The sequence below is a fragment of the Physella acuta genome, unplaced genomic scaffold (genome assembly GCF_028476545.2).
Source record: "Physella acuta isolate Inbredline_101_S28 unplaced genomic scaffold, ASM2847654v3 ptg000085l, whole genome shotgun sequence".
Lineage (NCBI taxonomy): Eukaryota > Metazoa > Mollusca > Gastropoda > Physidae > Physella > Physella acuta.
This window is the reverse complement of record NW_026731605.1, coordinates 344,574-367,249: the sequence shown is the minus strand read 5'-3', so window position 1 is coordinate 367,249 and position 22,676 is coordinate 344,574. Positions and strand designations below refer to the sequence as shown.

The following is a 22,676-nucleotide window of genomic DNA, read 5'->3' as shown; positions in this document are numbered from 1 at the left end:
GGGGGGGGGGGGGGAGAAATTTGACCAGGCTTGTTAAGAATAAACACTAAGTTTTTGTAGCTTAGCCTTTCAAACGTGGTTAAGCGATGAAAACATACTTTGTGTATTATTTGAAGCATGCACCCAAAGTTTAGCTTACTTTAAAAGAAATATTGATTTAATACTTTATCTCATATGATGCTTGTGAATGATGAGGAATCAACCTAAGTTATTTTCCTTTAGTGTGGCAAAAGAAATATGGATTGAGTGCTGTTTGTATCAACAGAAAACAATCAATAACAAAAGAAAAAAAAAACATTTTTTCCTCAATTCTTTTAAGTACGGATCAATTTAATTCAATTTACATAATAACCAAGTACATCAACAACAAAATATTTAATACTTATAAATTGACTGTTAACTCCATATTTCCATGTGATACATGCATTTAATATTTGTTGATAACTGCTGTATTCCCACCTCTTTTGTAAATCTAAGTACTACTGAAAATCTAGACAGGTAATAATGTTAATACTTTATCTCATATGATGCTAGTAAATGAGGTGGAATCAACCTGTTATCTCCCCTATAGTGTGGTAATCCACATTTTCTTAAGTTCTTTATGAAAGTGCCCTGGTAGGAAACCACAGTATCAGAAAACTTGCTATTGAGATATTTTAATAAAGTAATCTCAGAATTTAATACTTCATTATTTACTTAAGATTAACATTGATAGAGAAACGTCTACAATTTTACATTCTGCACTGCACCTGATCCTGTTCTTAGGGGACTTTTTGGCCAAACATTAATTTAATTTGACTTCAAAGTGAAAGAATGTTTACATGAAAAAACAAATGATGGCCAAACAGAACCATGGGGTCCTGACAACAGTGGTTCATTGCTATGGTTACTGTCAAAAGGAAGGTTAGTTCAAGACTGGACCCAGGATATCCCAGAGAAAATCTTGTCTGTGGCCTATGTCCATGTATGGGATCACAGGCTAACTCAAGTAATGAAAGCTGGTCAAAAAGAGACATGAATAGGGCTGGTAAGTAGGTCACCGGACAGCCTGTGCTAGCGGTAGGCATACCGTTACTTGTTTTTATTATTAGTACAAAAATGTATAATTTTTGCATTTTGGATACTTTTGGTATTATTAAATGTTGAAGCGAGGCTTAAAACAAATAGCAATTATTTAAGTCCAAAAATGTAGATTTTTCCCTGGCTAACAAGATTTCGAATTTTAATCGAAAGAGACAGTGACTTACAAGCCCTATTGATATGGGAGAACTTTGTAAGGTAAGGAGAGTAAGAGGAAACTCAAGTAACATCCTGATCAGGTGGGAACTTTTCCGTTTGGCAAAGCAAAATAAAAATTGTGGTCACCATGACTATGGGATACAGCATTTACCATTACAAATATTGTGTTTGTTTTATTTTTGTTTACAATAACTTCCAGTTAAGTAGTTTATACAAAATATGTTCTTAAAAAATTTAAGACAACAATATCTTCACTGCCAACAAGGAGACTAGATTTGAATCAAAGGATTTACAAGTAAAATCATAGCACATACAAACCAGCATAAGAAAATACTACAATTCACAAACTGTTCCTACAACTAAAATCCAGTTAAAAGCATTTAAAATTTGTACTTAAATATATGCATTAGTAACTGATTTTCAATTCATATAAGAGTATTCAGCAGCAAAAAATGCTAAGTTTCTTTGTTTAAAATTTACATTTACAGAACAAAGAAATCCATTAAAAAATATTCACACAACCATGATATGACTGGCTAATAATTAACTGGATCGTAATTTTTTTTTGGAAATGGTATGAAACTAAATTATTCAAACTCTTTATAAAAACAAAACTTTGATGACAATAGTTAAATAGGTGTGTTAAGGTGGGATTATCCTGCGACAAGATGGCTCAAAGGCCAAATTTACCAAGTTTAAACTTCAATGACTCCAACTGGTCTCTTGAAATTCTGAATTATTACACTAGATTATTTTAATTTGACAAAAAGTGAGGTCATGTTTTATTTACAGTTGTCATGTTGTGTCCACATACACTCATTACAAACTAAAACAAATCGACCATCATAACTGGTGATTTAAATACATATTAAGTATATTTAAAAAAATAAGATTTTTAAAAATTATAAACACTTGGCTTAATTAATGAATCAAACACAAGAATTTAAAAAGTTGACATGGAAATTTTCAATTACCAATCAAAAAGTATTAAAAAAATGTTTATACAAAAAAATGTCTTATACCAATTTAAAAATGTGTTTACACTTAAATACATATCATACCAATTTTAAAAACGTGTGTACTCATAAAAATATATCACAAACAGTGTTAAAATATTTGTCATAGACACCAGACTGACTTATAAATTAAGTGAAATTTATCACACTGTTTAACACACAAATATACGCAATATTTAATTCACTTAACAACAGACAATTTTTTTAAAAAACAAATCAAAGTTAAAAATAACAAAACATCGGTCATGTGATCAGAAAGACAGTGCATTAAAAAAATGTGTTGTCAAGCTTTGTTTGAAAGACTTGTTTTTTGATGAAGTGGTAACCTGCCACTGTATACAGATGTTACCTACTGTTCAGCTAATTACAAGATTAAATTATTCAGGTCAAGATTAAACTATTCAGGTCAAGATTAAACTATTCAGGTAATTACAAGCCCCATCACTTACAGGTAATTACCTGCCTGCCACTGTATACAGGTGTTACCCACTGTTAAGGTAAATTACAAGACCTGGCTACAGGCAATTATCTGCCACTGTAGACAGGTGTTACCCACTATTCAGGTAATTACAAGACCTATCACTTATTGGCATTTACCTGCCTGCCACTGTAGACAGGTGTTACCCTGTTACCCACTATTCAGGTAATTACAAGACCTATCACTTATTGGCATTTACCTGCAGTTTAAACTAATGGTGCAGCCAAGTCACTTTTTTCCATGGAACTGATAAATTTAACTCCAATTGCAAGCTTTGAATTTAGCTGAGACAATTACTTTTAACTTTCAGATATACATTTTTTAAATTAAAATTAAATTTTAAGTTAATTTTGTTAAAAAATTATACCAATAAATATGAAAAAAATTTACATCCTGCAAGGTTGAAACATCTAACAATGCTTGTTGGTAAACCAAGTAATTTATAACCGAATCTCATTTAAAACAATTGCTCATGATGTAGGACTGATAACATGCACCCAAAGTGAAAGTAAAATAAATCGCAAATTAACAAGTTTTGATCAATAACTAATTGAACACATGGTCAAGGTTGGGGGTGAGGTACAACAGGCGAACGAGTGCAGTGCTATGAATACTCCAAGCTGTGCCAATCAACTCCAGCAAAAAAGGGGTGAGCTTTAATCTCTTCAGAGCCAGCAATGCCTGAGCCCAATCTCTCGTGAGGGTTGTGCTTGAGAAGCTGAAGTTTGTAATTTATTGTACCAGATCATTTCACTGATATGACAGGCTTGAAATACGGGAAAACTATATATATTTTAACTGTCTCCCGTTAATATGGTTAGTTAGACTGTAAAGGACAACACTTACCCCCTCAATATGGTTAGTTAGACTGTAAAGGACAACACTTACCCCCTCAATATGGTTAGTTAGACTGTAAAGGACAACACTTACCCCCTCAATATGGTTAGTTAGACTGTAAAGGACAACACTTACCCCCTCAATATGGTTAGTTAGACTGTAAAGGACAACACTTACCCCCTCAATATGGTTAGTTAGACTGTAAAGGACAACACTTACCCCCTCAATATGGTTAGTTAGACTGTAAAGGACAACACTTACCCCCTCAATATGGTTAGTTAGACTGTAAAGGACAACACATACCCCCTCTAAAAGGCCCCTCGCCTCAGATGACACAAATGTTGGCACATAAAGACAGGTGTGAGAGTTGATTCCACCTGGATGACATTCTGCTAGAGTCTGGGTAAAAAATATTAACAATTTTTATTTACGTTTTGAATTGATAAAAATATTTTTTTCAGTTTACTCAACAATGTTTTTAAACCTACAGCCAAATATTTACTTTGAGGAAATACTTCTTTTTTCTTTTTAGTTTAGACCAGGGGTCTCCAAACTACAGCCCGCGGGCCGCATCCGGCCTCTCATCCGGCCCGCGGAGATCTTTTTGTCCAAGGAAAAGTTGTTTGTTGGTGATGGCTGAGGAACTTTGCCCAGAAAAATCAAAGACATGCCTGGAAGAAACTAGCCCCCCGAACTGAAATTTGATAGTTAATGCGGCCCTCCAACTGAAATTTGATAGTTAATGCGGCCCTCGGACTGAAATTTGATAGTTAATGCGGCCCTCCAACTGAAATTTAATAGTTAATGCGGCCCTCGGGCTGAAAAGTTTAGAGACCTCTGGTTTAGACCAATTTATATTTTTTAAAACAATTTAAATAATATCATAAATATTATTAAAGACTATAATTTAAAAAGTCCACCTACCTTCCCAACAATCAACTCATACAGTAGAGCACCAATGCTCCACCAGTCACATGACTTATCATATCCATGGATGGAGCCGACTTCTGTAAACATTTGGATCGTTCAATAACATTAGACATTTTAATTATGTATTATGCTTTAATTTCTAAATCCTAAATTATGCAGCCTTCTTAATTTATATTCTGCACTTATTTTAAATAAATAGGAAAAAGGAAAATTATAAGGTGGTACTCTTAATGTAGTCACTTCCTGGTGATACAACAATTTGGTCATACAATAATTCGAGTCACCATTTGGTGATACAACAATTAGAGTCACCATCTGGTGATACAACAAATCGAGTCACCATCTGGTGATACAACTACTAGAGTCACCATCTGGTGATACAACTACTAGAGTCACCATCTGGTGATACAACAATTTGGTGATACAACAATTTGGTGATACAACAATTTGAGTCACCATCTGGTGATACAACTACTAGAGTCACCATCTGGTGATACAACAATTCGAGTCACCATCTGGTGATACAACAATTCGAGTCACCATCTGGTGATACAACAATTCGAGTCACCATCTGGTGATACAACAATTCGAGTCAGCATCTGGTGATACAACAATTAGATTGACCAATGAAAAAACAAACAAGAGACCTGGTGCAGCATACAGGTTTTGGACAGCTTCCCAGTCCAGGTTAAAATCATCATGACCTAAATAGCAAAAGTAGGTCAGGTACACCTACAACTACTAGAGTCACCATCTGGTGATACAACTACTAGAGTCACCATCTGGTGATACAACAATTTGGTGATACAACAATTTGGTGATACAACAATTTGAGTCACCATCTGGTGATACAACTACTAGAGTCACCATCTGGTGATACAACAATTCGAGTCACCATCTGGTGATACAACAATTCGAGTCACCATCTGGTGATACAACAATTCGAGTCACCATCTGGTGATACAACAATTCGAGTCACCATCTGGTGATACAACAATTAGATTGACCAATGAAAAAACAAACTAGAGACCTGGTGCAGCATACAGGTTTTGGACAGCTTCCCAGTCCAGGTTAAAATCATCATGACCTAGATAGCAAAAGTAGGTCAGGTACACCTGTCCGCCATCACCTAGTAGGACATTGCTGGGTTTTAAATCCCTGGGGAAGAAAAACATTATAGCATGACAAATAATACTTGATAAAGTGTCATAACTTTTTTAGTTAACTTTAATCATTTAGTCAAATTTTAAGTTTAGTATTGTTTGTATAATACAAAAAAAACGTTTTTAACTTATTTTTTAGAAACAATACAAAACTCACAAAACAAAGCATTAACTTAAAAATTATTAACAGAAATTTTAAAAATAAAATCTGTATACAGAAGTGACCACTTTAGGAGAGAAATTGGCCTATCTACAACTAATGCCAAGAGAGTGAGGCCTAGACAGTGACTACCTTAGAAAAACCAATGCACCTACCTGCAGATTATTCCAAGGGAGTGAAGCCTAGGTAGTGACTACCTTAGAAAAACCAATGCACCTACCTGCAGATTATTCCAAGGGAGTGAAGCCTAGGTAGTGACTACCTTAGAAAAAGCAATGCACCTACCTGCAGATTATTCCAAGGGAGTGAAGCCTAGAGACAGCAGTGACCAACTGCGCCATCCATTTTCTGATGCTTGTCTCTGGGATCTGAACCTTCTCACAGTTAGCACTGTCCAGTCTCTCAAACAAGTCGGTCACTGTCCTGGCCCTGTTGCGTGTGGGGGACTTGAGATCACACTCAAACGAGGCCGACCGTATCATGTCTTTAGAGTTCATCCGGCTGATGCTCAGCTTGTGAGGTGTGCTGGTCTGCCTGAAAATAGAGCTCTTCACGCTGGACACGGTGGAAGATTTCGTGTTGGTAGACCCCGAGCTGGACATTTTGTCAGCGTCAGAAATTTCATCAGCCTTGAATACACTTTTGTCATCAGTCAAGGCAAGCCCGGAGCTAACGGACGAGTTAACGGTTGGACTGTCCAACGTCACCTGACTCGTGCCGTTTGCGATGAATTCACTTGACTCATCCCCTGATGACTTGTTGTTGTCGTAAATGCTGGGTTCCTCAGCTGAGTCGTTAGAAATGTTGGACACCCTGTCGCAGTTTTTCTCCGCACTGTTCTCAGGGTCCCCTACAAAACCTTCTTCCCCAGCTCTGTTTTCTGTCTCTTTCAGCACAATCTCCACCTGCTCAATTAACTTTTTGGAGTTCAACACAATATCAGCGCAGTTGTCAGGCATGTCTATGGCGTGAAAAAACGCACCATCCGTACTGGCGTGACGCACTTTCATGTCAGAATGTCTAGCCTCTCTCCTGGCCGAGGTAAAAACCTCGTCCGCACTGATCTGCCTGGTGGTCATAAGTTTAGCAGGGCTGCTCGAGGTATCTGTGTCTTCAGGGATGCTGTCAATTTTTTCACGGAAAGACAAACTTAATCTTTGGGTATCTTCACTGTCAAAGCTGTTGATGGAGAACGCCTCAAGGTTGGAGCGGTGCTCCTGGAGGATTGTCTGGAAGGGGTCCTCTTCGGGTAGGATAGTCGGGGATATGACGCTGCTGTCGTTTTCATTCACCTGAGCGCAGTCGTCTGACAGGCTGGAGAACCTCCGGTTTAGAGGTTGCTTTCTTAAAGAATAATTGAGCAAATCTGTCAGCTCTGCGTCATGAATCTCATCACCATCTTCAATGTTGGTGTCAATGTTCCCCACCTCAACATTAGCTGAGCCAGAACTATGAACAGTTTGCATATCTGTATCTTCAATGATCAGTGATGAGTATCTGACAGTTCCAGCTTCATGGCCTTTAAATGAATGCTTGTACTGTTCGTTCCTGTCTAAAACATTGCTGCCTACTTCACCATTTTTACTGAGATCTCCCAAGTCTCCATTCTGTTGACCACTGGTCAGTTGGCTGTCAGCATTGCTGTTGTTCTCAACCTTGGTCCCAGAATAGATATTCATCTTGTCAGTCTTAGCTCTCACGACGTCCAGCTCTATCCCAGCATTCCCCTGGTCACTGTTTAAATAATCCCCAATGTACGTCCACAGTTTGCCCCCACTGGCATACTGTAGGAGCAGGAAGACTGAGTCATCTGTCTCGTAGAACTTGTGCAGGCTGACCATGTGGGGGCAGCTGGTGGGCAGTATGCTCTGTGTTCTGGCACCATCAGGGATTGATTTTGGAATGGACTGAAAAATGTTTGAAATTACTTTTATGAAAAAAAATTACACTGATAATACTCTCTAGGTTCAGTTTTTACAAGGTCATTTTTAAAAAGAAAAAGCTATAATCCTAATTATACAAATAAATAATAAATTTCAGGCAGGTGATTAAAAAAAAATGGAACATAAATTGGTATTAAACGGGTTTAATAACTTAATTGTAAATTCAACTTAAAAGTGAATTTTGGGATAATACTTATTTATTGTTAATTTAGTATAGCAGTACAGAAACAGAAAGACAGTATTTCATTTACAACAAAAAAATAATACTAATAAGAAATTTAAAAAAAAACAACAAGATTTTTCTTACTTTGAAAATAAATGTTTCGTCAGTTGCCTTGTCCCTGACTAAAATAACTTTGTCAATTGTACCTAACACCTGGTAGCTGCGCAGTTCTTTGGCTGGTCCTCTAATGAAGGCAAATGATGGGTCAAGGTCCAGGGATGGTGACAAGAAACTGTCAGCCTAAAACAATAGGGGTTCGGAAATTATTCGTTAATCACACACCCAACTAATTCTTTAATCACACACCCAACTAATTAGTTAATCACACACCCAACTAATTCTTTAATCACACACCCAACTAATTCTTTAAGGGCAGGTTAAACCCCCCCAAAATACATATTTAAGTCAGAAATGTTGATTTTTGAAAATCTATTGTTTCTGAAACTACATTCAATTCTGAACATTTTTGTATAATCATTTTGCAAAATTTTGTATTGCTAGTATTTTTTATAATTTTTTAATTAATGAGACTAATGACGTAATTCACCTATATTAAGCAACATTTAGCAACATAAAAATTAAAAACTAAAAAATTAAAAACTAACTAAAATAGATGTTCTTATTGCTGAGTAAGAGGCTCCAGATGCAATTTATATAACTGGGAGGTTTTAAAAATGACTTATTTGGTATAGTTTTTGCTTTTTCTCGTTTTTTTTAAATTTAGTATATTTTTCACTATTTAGCGTTTTTCTCAAAATGTTACTTTTCAACAAAATTGTACCAGTTAAATCACTATAACTCAAAAACTACTTGAGATATTTAGCTGAAATTTCGCACACATGTTTAGTAAACACTGCTTGTAAAGTTGAGCTAAAAGAATTTTTATATCTTTGAAACTTCTCATTTTATAAAAAAAAAGCTAAGTCTACTCCCTACTTTTTGGAAAAATTTTAGGTCTACCTTTTAAAAAATTTGGCTAAAATCCATTTTTTTAATTTTCTAATTGTTTTAGTTCATGTTTTTTGTAATGGCGTATATTACACTATATTAAAGATTTGTGTTATTTTGACAAACAGAAGCTGTGTTATTTTGATTTCAATGAGAGCTAATTTTGAGCTATTTTACCCTAAAAATGACACTTTTTAGAAAATATTTTCTCAAAACCATAACTTTTTAGTGATTTTTTTTTGCATTTTTTTCATATACTATGCTAGTTACAACTTCTTTATCACTCAAAAAAGTCCTAACACCTAAATTTCAATTTGGGGGTTTAACCTGCCCTTAATCAGGAACCCAAGCTGGCATTCTCCACAATAAAAGAAGTCACCTGGTACTTTAAACTATTTCCAGCTTGAGCTAAAAATTTGATTATGGATATTGAATTTGTGATTTTTAGTTATTTTTAAATAATAATTTTTAAATGCAGATATTTTAGGGGATTTTAAAAAAAATATTTTTTTTTTAAAAGTAGAAACCTTAAAAATATCTCAGGATAACATTTCTTTACTAAGAAGCATAATTTACTTAAATAATTTTCACCAAAGTAATTTATGTTTTAAAAAATTCTAAAATTAGCAATATAATGTTTCATACTTGTGAGTTTTCAATTTTTCCTAAAATATAGAATGTCCAATTTTTTAAAGAACTAAATGTTAACAAACCTCCAACAACAAAGTAAAAACCACTGTGAAACCTTTTTTCTGTATGACTTAAAAAAAAACATCAACCTACCCCCCATCTCCTCTCATCCACATTCTCAGTGGCCAAGTGCCTGTTGAAGAGATCCTCAGCCTTCATCAAATACTGGGCTGTTTTCCTTCTCACTGCATCCCTCCTTGACTTGTTCGTGTCACCTTCAAACATCACAAACAGAAAACATTTTACCCATAACAAAATTAACATTTATTACATTTAAGTGAAGGAAAACATAAATTGGACTCTGATAAATTCCAATTATTAATAAATTGTGCTAACTAAAACAAAAACCAATGATTTACCTTGGACTCCTTGAAGTAGGATCCCAACCCCACTTTTGTAATAAGCAAACGCCACTTCAAAATCACCATTAGCTTCACTGTTCTGGGCCATGGAGATCTGACTTGCTGCTAAATAGATATAGTCCTCCTTGCCTGTATAAAAAGTGTCAAGCCAACATTGTAAACATCTCACTAAGGCTGTCATTGATTTATCCAGGCTTTGTAAATAATAGTTTTTCAATTAATGAAACAAAATTCTTAGGTCCATGGTTTCAGAGTAATTTTTATCAAATATTTGTATCTTGTATTAATAAAACTAATCTAATTAAACAGAACAAACCTCAGAAGTTCATGTTTTAGAAGTATTTGTTATAGAATTTTTGTATAAAAAATTTTTCTTAAAAAAAAAAACCGAACCAACCTCCGAGGTCCATGGTTGACACACTCTGCTCCGTGGCTGACCTGGGTTTCTTGTGACTGGGGCTGCCAGACACAAACCTCTTCAGGAGACTTCTGGAGGTGCGACTGGGCGTTGATTTGTTACTGGAAGCTTTCTCTGAGTCCTGGGACTTCTCTGAGCTGACACTCTGTGACCTGGATGAGATGCCGGAGTTTGGCCGGTCCATGTCCAGAGATTTCAAGTCTGGTTGTCTTTCATCAACTGTTGTGCTCCTAGGGTGATCACAAGTTTTTTTTTTAATTGTATTGTGTGTATGTATAGTAAAGAATGTTAAGTTTTTTCTTTAAAGCCAGTATGATGTGCATGCTTAGAGAAAATAGTCCATTTTTTTTCCTTATAAAGGACTTGCAAATGAAAAGAATAAAAATAACCCAGTTATATAAAAAGTATTAGTCAATTTCAAAGTTAAATTAAAAGTTTTAGTCTAACTCACAGTTAATTAAAAGTATTAATTTAACACACAGTTAATTAGAAGTATTAGCCTAATCCATAGTTAAAAGTATCAGTCTAACCCACAATTAATTAAAAGTATTAGCCTAATCCAGTTAAATTTTTGGTCAACCAACAGTTAAATAAAATTATTAGTCTAACCCACAGTTGAATTAAAAGTATTATCCTAATCAACACTTAAATTAAAAATATTAGCCTAACCCACAGTTACATACAAGTATTACTCTGTCTAACCCACAGTTAATTAAAAATACAAGTCATTCAATGATAAAAAAAAATTACCTCTGTGTTCCCACTGAAGTGTGAGATGAGAAGCTGGAAGACCTGACCTGCCATTCTGCCGACAAGTCCAAATCCCCTTTGCCACACTCAACCTTGGCTGAATCAGAAGACTGGGACATTTTCCTGATGGGATCAAACTCACCAAACTCTTGGCTGGTCACAAACCCTGAGCTACTCAAACTGTCCTTCCTACTGCCCGCACCGCAGGACTCTTGGTCAGAGAGTTTGGCCAGTGTTGAGGTGGAGGACAGGGCAGAGAAGTTGGTGATGGTGGACTCTGTGCTCATCATGGTGTCTGACCTGCTGTGTTCTGGGTCGACTGGTGTCACGGCTGCGTTGTCAACATTACCTGTGGTCAGTCAAAGTTATAAATGGAACATGGGACAAAACAGAATGCAAAAATTCTGCTTCAAAAGTGATATAAAATAAAAGCATTAATTTAAAATATCAATTTACATAAACAAAATCAAGTGACATAATAGATTTTATATCTATAAAATACTGGAAAAATACTAAAGGTGAAGCTAGAATCTATATGCAGCCTTAATTCAAATACAAATTGCTATACTATTTAATGGGTTTTTTTAAAACTACAATTATTGCATGTTTTATTAGTTTATGGTATAGGTAATGTAAATAATGCATTCATAATAGGGTTAAATTTTAAAAAATATTTGTCAGTAAATCTTGCTTGATACCTTCTACTTCATCCGACTCTAAGTCAGCGCACATGTTAAGTCCTGCCAGCAGCCAGCTGTTACTATTATTAACACTGCTGCTGAGGTCATCAGGGCTGGTCAACGCGACCTCATGGCCGCTGTGTTCAAAAAAGGCCAGGTCAGCATCAGGCAATGAGCCGGTCAGCACTGAGTCGTCGTCTGTGTCTATGGTTTCATCCCCAGTGGACGAGTCAAGGCTGATGTTGTCTGCCACTTGAGGAAATTGCCAGGTCCCTTCCAACATGGCTGACCTAATGAAACGCAGAAAATAATAAACTATCAGTCTGTGTAGGCCATTCATTAAACTGATGTAAACACCACAAAACATTTAACAACTATAATAATTTATCTAATGAGGTGCTCTGTAAAAATGGTATTGAGCACAACATCTATACACACCACATTATACACTTTTTATTTGATCATTATCTCAGTGTATTAATACAGTACGTAAATGTGACATGCTTATTAAATATTGGCTGATTTATTGTTAAATAGAAGTAAAAGAAAGAAAAACATCCAGATTTTTTGTTGTATTTGGAAACGCAATTTACTTAGATATATTGCTGGTAGAGCCGTTGCACCCTGCTTCAGCAGTATGGTTGGAATGTGCCAGTGGTTGTGGACCCTCTAAGTACATCTTGTTTTCTACAGTGGAGCTGTCTGCAACACAGTGAAGGCTGGAACTTGCATCTTTCTTTGGCTGGCTGTGTAGGATGTTTAAGCTGGAAGGGTGGGGCGTCATGACCACAGCTTTTTTAATGGATTCTGATCTTGACTTCCCATCCTGAAAAATTTGATTCAGCTGCTTGAAAAAAACTATCTTGACTTTTATTTAAATATTGTATCAAATAAAAGGCTGAAATGTAAATAGAATACTATACATCTTTATTATACCATAGCAACAACTTTTTGTAAAAATAATTTGGTCGGAGTATCAGATTACAAATTTAGTTCATTAATTAAAACACAAGAGTCTGATCATATATAAAAAAGCAATTAAAATTTAAACAAAAGATTTTTATAATTTGACATTATTATACAAAAGTACAAGTCCAAGCATACTGCACTATCTAAAACTTACTTCCAGAAACTGTTTAAAAACTAAAGACTTGTATAGATGTGGCTGGGTGGCAACAAAATTTAAAAGCTGGACTGCACTAAGCCTTCTCTCCTCAATCACTGTATCATCAAAGCGACCTGAACACAAAGGTAACCAGTCACAAACTAACTCAATACAAGAAAACACAGGCAACAAACATCATTAAACTGTCAAGATATAAAAATGTAACAGCACTATAACTTTAAAAAGGAGAAACAACAATATTGTAATTCAAAATTTACAACTAAATATTCTGATGTAAAAATAAAGTTAAATCAGAGATTAATTATTTGTAGGTGATGCCCTTAAGCAGAGATTAAACAAGATTTAGGTAGGTTAATCCTGTCAGTGCAGTATAATTTAGTTTTGTATTGGTTACAGAAATAGTCTAGACACAATACTGCTGTAAGAAAGACAAAACTAAATGTAAATATCGCAAAGAGCATGTTTTATATAAATTTCTCACACCTGGTCACTGTTTAACTGTGGTAATAAATAAATAAATAAATAAATAAATAAATAAATAAATATATATATATATATATATATATATATATATATATATATATATATATATATATATATATATATATATATGTAACTAGGGGAAGTTACCAGACATAAGAACGCGGTACAGCGCTGTCAACTTTGACACGACTGATGTAATAACACAGGTGGTGGCTGATAACGATCAGAAAGCCAGGGCGTAGTATCTCGGGAAGCGATACGAAAGACGGTCTGTCAACTTTGATGTGACAGGATGCAGATGGCTTATTAAATCGGACTGTACAACAGAAGCGGCGTAATGCAACGATTACGATTACGAGTATGATAGGACCGAATATGATTACGGATATGAAGGGGATAAATAAGGAAGGCGACGGCTGAGCAGTCAGTCTCTCTCTCTCGCTCGCTCTCGATCAGTCAGTCAGTGTGGCAGTTGGTTATTGAACGGGTTAGCCGTATTGTGTTAAGAAGGACGTTAGACATGTGTATTCAGTTAGATGAAGCCTAGTGAGGACTGTTGGGGGTCCGTTGATTCAGACTATTATTGTGAAACATCTCTCTTGATTCATTATATTATTGTGAAGCATTCTTTGACTCATGTAATAAAAGGATCAATAATGAACCTGCATCTTCGAGTATCTATGCTGTGGTCAATGTTGTGTGGAATGAGTGGTTAGACTCGGGAAGGTCACATTTGGCGTTGTCGGCAGGGTAGCCAGAGACTCGTTACATTTGGCGTTGTCGGCAGGATAGACTCGGGGACTCGTTACATTTGGCGCTGCGATCAGGATGAATTCAACGAGACTTGCCGCTTTAGGCACCCATAGTCAACCTAGTTCATAACTGTGTTTAGTGTGTGTGTGAATTCGGACATTCAGGAACAGTGAAAATTGAGGAACGAGGAAAAATTTTTTCATACACACACGGTAAGAAAGAACTCTTTTTTTTTACTAAAGGAATAAAATGTCTACTCTGGACGAGAAGCAGACCCATATTGTGGTCCTGCCCAGAGAGTCCCACATTAACAAATTTTACGGGGACGGTGATCCAACTTTAACCAACAGGTTCAGTGAAGAGGTCAAAGCGGCCTGGGCCTCGAGAAACATGTCACCAGAGGAAAGATTAAGACTGCTGATGGGCAGTATAGGAGAGACGGTTAGGGCAGAGGTCAAATGCCACGATAAAACCGTCCAATCAGATCCAGATAAGGTGTTGGATCTAATTATGGAGACCTTTGGGGAGAGACGGTCGGGATCGCAACTGCTAATGGGGTTCGTAGGCTTAAAGCAGAGAATGGCGGAGAGTGTGATGGAGTATTCACACCGAATAAACAGGGCCTTTGATTCGGTAAAGGGCAAAACACCTGACATTGATGTACGCCTACTGAGGGACCAGTTCATCGAGGGGCTAGCAACCCCGATCTTAAGGAGAGAGTTGAAAGAGGAGGTCCACAAAGACCCGCAGTTGACCTTCCTTCAGGTCAGGAACTCAGCGATCCGCAGGTCCGAGGATGAGGACCAATCGAACTGTTCGGTGGACAAAGTCTCTGTGCCGGAACAGAAACAATCCCCACCCACGGGGACCGGCACGGTGGAAACCATGATGGCTCAACTGTTGGCCCACCTGGATAAGGTTAACCAAAGATTGGAGAGGTTAGAAAGCAGGTCAACAGCTGAGAATCAGGAAAAGTACGGGACAAAACAGAGACAGGTTGGACGGCCGCGACCCGCCGGTCCATCGCTCCGGTGGACGGCTGACGGTCGACCAATTTGCTTGTCCTGTTCACAACCCGGACATATGGCACGGTACTGCCAGGGAAACGGTCGTCCTCTGTAAGGCAGGGCCAGGCTACAGAGGGGCGAGGTTATGGCCCAAGAAGCAAAATGATGGGAGTCTGTCCCGAAATGGTGATTACGATTGGGGACATCGCGGTGAAGGCAATTGTGGATACAGGCTCCCAGGTGACGACAATCACGGAAAATTTTTACACCAAATGGATGAAAGGAAAAGACCATAGGTTGAGGTCTGACACATGCATGCGCCTGACGGCAGCTAATGGACTAACCATTCCATACTGTGGTTATTTTCTGGCGGATGTCGTGGTGGCGGGACATAGGTTGAAGCAGGTTGGGGTGTTCGTTACGAAACACAACCTAGAGACAAATGTGTCAAATATACCTTGCCTGTTGGGCATGAATATTCTTGGCCAGTTGCCAGAATTTCTTACAAATATTGTCGGATCGACCACACCAGGTCGGGGATCCAAGTTGGCCAGGTTTGCCAAGACCAGAGGAAGGATATCAGTCCCGGCAAACACGGTCAAGGCAATCACATTACAAATTGGTGATAGAAGCGTGAATGGTGATGTGATGATAGAACCATGTGGCGCCGCACTGAGGGCAGGCGTCGTGTTACTGCGGACATACACATCAGCGGAAAATGGACTAGTTCAAGGATTAGTGGCAAATGTTTTGGATGAGGAAATTTTTATACCGCCTAATACTCTGGTAGGAGTACCACAGAACGTCGAGGTACAAAGGTCGGCACAGTGCATCGAACTGAGCAATACCAGCAGTAATGAAGTAACAGTTAGGTCGGTCAATGTGACGGCCGAGGTGAAGAAAGAGGATGGCCGATCATATACATTCCCGGAAACTGAGGACCCAAAACTAAATGAATTGTTGAATAAGTACAGGGATATATTTGCCTCGTACGAGGGTGATTTGGGTTACACGGAAGTAATAAAACACCAGATACCCTTACTACAAGACAAGCCGGTGGCGCAACCTTATCGAAGATTACCACCAAGTCACTACTCTGCGGTGAAAGCACACCTGAACGATCTACTAAAAAAGGGAATTATTACAACCAGCACTAGCCCGTATGCGGCACCGATAGTAGTGGTAAAAAAGAAGTCAGGGGAGATAAGACTGTGTTGTGATTACCGGAAATTGAACAATATCACAAGAAGGGATGCATTCCCCTTGCCTCGTATTGATGAATGTCTTGATGCGTTGGGGGGAGCAAGATTTTTTTCTACCTTGGATTTGGCTAGTGGCTACCACCAAGTGGCCATGCACCCCAACGATCAACATAAAACTGCATTTATTTCTCCACTGGGACTGTACGAGTGGACCCGTATGCCGTTTGGTCTAACTAATGCACCTGCTACATTCCAGCGAGTAATGCAGAGTGCTATGAGTGACTTTCTATTTCAAATAATGTTGGTGTACTTGGATGATATACTAGTTTATTCAAAAACTTGGGAGGACCATCTAGAAAGATTAGAACAAGTGTTTCTCCGTCTTAGGGAGATAGGAGTAAAGCTGAACCCAGACAAATGCTGCTTCGGTCTGAAATCGGTACATTTTTTGGGTTACGTGATTTCGTCGGATGGCATCGCCACTGACCCAGATAAAATTGCAGCTGTTAAAGAATGGAAACAGCCAACAACTACAGTAGAGGTCAGATCATTCTTGGGCTTTGCTTCCTATTATAGAAAATTTGTGCCTGGTTTTGCAAAAATTGCCGCACCATTGCATGACTTGGTAAACAAAATGACAAAGAAACACAGTAAGGAGAAAAAGAAAGGTAAAACACAACGGATAGGTGAATTATGGACTGATGAATGCCTGAACTCGTTTAAGCTATTGAAAAAGGCTTTGACAGAGGCGCCGATATTAGGATACGCAGACTTTGACAAACCATTTCGGCTAGAAATTGACGCCAGCTCTAAAGGTCTGGGAGCTGTGCTATCACAACAACAAAAGCAAGGCTTCAGGGTTATTGCTTATGCCAGTCGAGCTCTGAAGGAATCAGAGAAGAACATGACAAATTACAGCGCCATGAAACTAGAACTTTTGACATTAAAATGGGCTGTGACGGAAAAATTCAGGGACTATTTATTAGGTGCTAAATGTGTGGTATACACTGACAATAACCCCCTGAGTCACCTAAAGACAGCAAAGTTGGGATCCATCGAACAGCGATGGGCAGCAGAATTGGCACTCTTTGACCTAGAGATAAAATATCGCCCGGGGCGGTCCAATGGCAATGCGGACGCCTTATCAAGGAATCCTTACGAGAGACCGGGCGATGAGGAAGAAACGCTGACAGGAATATGTGAGGTCAGAGCGTCAACAGATATCCCTCACGGGGTGCAAGTGAGGCAGAACGGACAGACCGGGGTGGAGCACATTTCCACAGAGCCCGGACATAGGGACATTGGTGATTTTAGTTGCCTTAATCACAAAGAGATAAGAAATGCCCAGAGAACGGATAGTGGCTTACAGCCGCTGTTGAAACACGTCCAGGAACAAAAATTCCCAGGAAGAAGGGAAAGAGAACAATTTGGTCGAGAAACAAAGAAAATACTGAGTCAGTGGGACCGTCTCAGTATACAGGATGGTGTTCTCATGCGGAGAATTCATGACCAAATTGATGGGACAATACACCAGGTGGTGGTGCCTGGACAATTACGAGAAGAAGTGCTAAGGTTGGCACATGACAGGGCAGGACACCAGGGTCAGGACAGGACGCACAAAATATTACGACGGAGGTGTTACTGGCCCAATATGGAAATGGAGGTCAAACGCCATTGTGAGGCTTGTGTGAGGTGTCAGCATGCGAAAATGCCAGTTGTCAAAATGAGACAGCCATCGGGACACCTATTAGCGACAAAACCACTAGAGATTGTGGCTATGGACTTTACGTCGTTGGAGCAATCATCGGATGGGACGGAACATGTGTTGGTAATGACTGATGTATTCACCAAATGGACTGTGGCGGTGCCCACACGAGATCAGACTGCCAAAACAGTGGCAAAGGTCTTAATAGAACATTGGTTCATCAAATATGGCATACCAAGACAATTACACTCTGACCAAGGAAGGGCCTTCGAGTCAGAAGTAATTAACCAACTGTGCAGCCACTACGGGATCAACAAATCTAGAACAACCACATTTAATCCGAAAGGAAACGGACAGTGCGAGCGGTTCAACCGCAGCATGCATGATTTGCTGCGTACCCTAGAACCTAAACAAAAAAAACGTTGGCCTGATTTTCTCCCAGAGTTGGTATATCTATACAACTGCACACCCCATGCCACAACCGGCTTTTCGCCATACATGTTGCTGTTCGGACGGGAGGCTCGATTGCCCCTTGACTTGTTCCTAGGAAAAAAGGAGAGTATGACTGGCTCATACACTGCACTGGAATATGTGAATGAACATATGAGACGAATTAGAGAAATGTACAGGGTAGTACAGGAAAGACTAGAACATGAAGCACGGCGAAGGGAACCGCCGGTACAGACAAAGGACCCGCCACTCAAACTGAACGACAGGGTATTACTGCGTAGCCACCCGTTAGGCAGAAACAAAATCCACGACCTCTGGGGACAGGAGATATGGCAAGTCGTGGAGATGCCTAAAGTAGCAGGTGGCCCCTTTAAGATAAGACCCATCGATCACACCAAACCGGATCGGTGGGCGAATATTGCTCAATTAAAGAAATATTGTCATAGTCAAGAAGAGCAGTTACACACAAGGAAACCCAAGACAATTAGGGAACCGGAAACTATAACGGAAATTCACATACCCATCCCGGAACCATGTCACCATCAACAGCGCAACAGCGATACACAAGGGGAGGATACCGGCAACAAGGAGGATCCCGGTCCCTCCAAAAGCAGAGAGACAGTAGACCATCAGATAAGTGGTCCGCGGAGAAGTTTGAGAAACAGAAAGAATACGAAATTTTTTGTCAGCAACCATCAATTCTTTCATGGTCGCGCTGGTATGAGAACAGACTGTTCAAAAAGTCATAAAAGTGAACTGGTGAAGGCACCAAACGAAAAAAGGTGGATGTGAATTCTAGAACTGTTTTGTGTCTGAGGAAGATGATGTAGACACATTTGATATGTGAAATAGGGATAACGGTCAATCTTATACGAATGTGACGACATTGACAGTGAGTGGAACAATGGATTTTTTTTACGGTGGTGCGATTGACTTTGAAGGACTGCACCTGCCAAGCGTTGTTTGTGGTTGATAACACACAAAAAAAGGCAGGGGTGGATGTAACTAGGGGAAGTTACCAGACATAAGAACGCGGTACAGCGCTGTCAACTTTGACACGACTGATGTAATAACACAGGTGGTGGCTGATAACGATCAGAAAGCCAGGGCGTAGTATCTCGGGAAGCGATACGAAAGACGGTCTGTCAACTTTGATGTGACAGGATGCAGATGGCTTATTAAATCGGACTGTACAACAGAAGCGGCGTAATGCAACGATTACGATTACGAGTATGATAGGACCGAATATGATTACGGATATGAAGGGGATAAATAAGGAAGGCGACGGCTGAGCAGTCAGTCTCTCTCTCTCGCTCGCTCTCGATCAGTCAGTCAGTGTGGCAGTTGGTTATTGAACGGGTTAGCCGTATTGTGTTAAGAAGGACGTTAGACATGTGTATTCAGTTAGATGAAGCCTAGTGAGGACTGTTGGGGGTCCGTTGATTCAGACTATTATTGTGAAACATCTCTCTTGATTCATTATATTATTGTGAAGCATTCTTTGACTCATGTAATAAAAGGATCAATAATGAACCTGCATCTTCGAGTATCTATGCTGTGGTCAATGTTGTGTGGAATGAGTGGTTAGACTCGGGAAGGTCACATTTGGCGTTGTCGGCAGGGTAGCCAGAGACTCGTTACATTTGCCGTTGTCGGCAGGATAGACTCGGGGACTCGTTACATATATATATATATATATATATATATATATATATATATATTTTTTTTTTTTTTTTTTTTTTTTTCCCCTCCCCCCTTACCACACTAATCAAGATGTTAACATTTGTGTTTTTAAGTAAATAATACCATACCAAACAACTTTGGCTTTGCAAATTCTGGGAATTGGTCTTTTCTATGCAGTGCCTTGTGGAGAGCTAAGAGAGCTTTGTGGAGTGTCTTGAAGTCATTGTATCTTTTCCAGCAAATAAGCTATTTTAATCAATATTAAGATACTATAAATGTATTGAACCTAGATATTAAGAATATCAAAATTCAGTATAATCAAAATAAAATTCCCAAAAAAAAACAAAAAAAAACCCACAAATTTGAATTTAAAAAATGTGTGCAATCATTGTATCAAATAAAGAGTCAATTATTTGTATATGTTAAATACTAGACTTAGAACACAACAATATATTGCAGCTAATTAAGAATATTAAAAATCCTACACAAACTTTTTCTTTTAATCATAAATAATATTCAACTAAAAACAAACATTTTACCTCTGTTAAAGCCTCAGGAGACCTGATAGGGAATGTCTGTGAAATTAAGATAGAAAAAATATAATATCTATTTTTATATAAATGTTTGCATCAGCGTAATTCTAATTCTTATGTGCAGCTTTAAAGAAATGTAAAAAAAAACATTAAATGGTATAATTGAAACGAGCTGACCCAAAACGCAGCATGAGCATAGGCCGCTATTTAGTTTAATTCCTATTTTTCAGTAATTTATAATTTGTGAATTTGACACTACCAATGCTGTAACTGAAAATATTTTGCCTTAAAACACTATCAGAAGCCAGTGAAGGACGAGTATCATCACCCTCACTTTCCACTCCTTCCCCCCCCCCTCCGTCTTAGTGAAAGCATCCGTCTGTGATGACAGTTTACAGGCGACAATGAAAAGAGCAAGCAGAACATATTATCTCCCCTTAGTTTCAAATCGTTTAGTTAACAACTAAATTATCTGCCCCTGATAGCCGTCACTATGATTGTAAACAGCTCACCAGACTGGTGGGGGTGGTAGTGATTTAGTTGTTGAGCTTACGTCTTGGTGTCTCACATGGTCCCAATGAAGAGAATTATATATTATATATTATATATATATATATATATATATATATATATATATATATATATATATATATATATATATATATATATATATATATATATAGTAAATTATATAGTATATAGTATAGATACTGACTGTCTTATTTTAAACTACCAACCTTGTGACCTCGCTTCATTTATAAGACATGTGAATTTACTGGGGCTATTTATTACAAGCTTTTAATTTATTTAATATATTTAATATAGTTGTCTTAGTAGCTTAACCCTTTGCAATGAAATATTTCAGAAATATGTTAATTGTTAAAATAAAAATAGTTACAGAGTAGGCCTAAAAAGTAAAAATACTAGTACTAGATCTAGTAAATAGTAAAATACTAAACATACAATAGGAAATGATGTATAAAATTAAAATGTTTAGTGAAAAAGCTAAAAAAATACAATAATTAATGGAAATATCTTCTTCGTTCTTAATTATTAGTGTTGAAGCGGATCGAGATTTATCTGCCAGTGGGTTTGAATTCGAGACTTTGTTCGAATTTATCAACCATAAACTTTTTTGCCGACTCGACCACGCCTCCAACACAATAAAGCGTTACATGTCAACTGGTTATGCGCCATTGAGGCCATTGACTCCGATTTCAGCCTGCTTTTTTTTTTGGATTTGCATCCATAGCCTTTGTCCAACCAAGAACAAACTACAAGGCAGCAGTTGTTTAATTTTGGAGTTGTCTCTCCTAGAAGAGTGGCTGACCCCAGCTTAACGAGCCTCATCTGCCCGAGGGTTCGAACTCGAGACTTTTTCGGTTTAGCAACCATGAGCTTTACCGACTCGACCACGCCAACCCCTAATGGAACTATGATTATTTATATTAGATAGGGCCTAATTATATTTTTATTATTCTAGTCTATAATAAATTATGCCTACCTGACAAGTTACTTTGTAAATTGTGTACCCTTTTCTGTGAAGTTGTGGTTCTGTAACAGAAAAGTTCCAAATGTTGTCATGGACGCTCCATTTTGTGTCTTGAGCCATAGCTTCCTAAACGTTACTTTGGCAGAAGCAAACGAAGACAAGCAAACATTGCTTTTTGGTTTTTAAAAAGACTTCGCCATGAAACTGCAAAAGATTTTGAGATTAAAAACACACCGTAGTCTAAAACAATATTACACAGGAGAACATAGATAATAATAAAAGTGACCCGGAAGCAATTATATTTTTATTTCGATCTTTTATAGCTTTCATATTCTTCATATTCTTATTATTTTCTTAAATAAATTAACACCCACAAATATTGAGGAAAAATGGCTTTAATTTTAC

The 22,676-nt window shown here is 37.9% G+C and overlaps 1 protein-coding gene across 1 annotated transcript; it reads right to left on the bottom strand.

The window, feature by feature from the left end:
• Positions 1 to 310: 310 nt before the first annotated feature.
• LOC131958493 (ribosomal protein S6 kinase delta-1) lies at positions 311 to 22,522 on the bottom strand. The gene is made up of 16 exons (XM_059323573.1): positions 22,284 to 22,522; positions 20,786 to 20,821; positions 20,375 to 20,492; positions 12,961 to 13,076; positions 12,431 to 12,663; positions 11,856 to 12,127; positions 11,158 to 11,506; positions 10,387 to 10,637; positions 9,987 to 10,118; positions 9,721 to 9,842; positions 8,074 to 8,229; positions 6,109 to 7,730; positions 5,531 to 5,658; positions 4,495 to 4,577; positions 3,874 to 3,969; positions 311 to 3,451 (listed from the first exon to the last, which is right to left on the bottom strand). The coding sequence occupies exons 1-16, from the start codon at positions 22,389 to 22,391 to the stop codon at positions 3,338 to 3,340; spliced, it is 3,936 nt and encodes a 1,311-aa protein (XP_059179556.1). The 5' UTR covers positions 22,392 to 22,522; the 3' UTR covers positions 311 to 3,337.
• Positions 22,523 to 22,676: the final 154 nt, after the last annotated feature.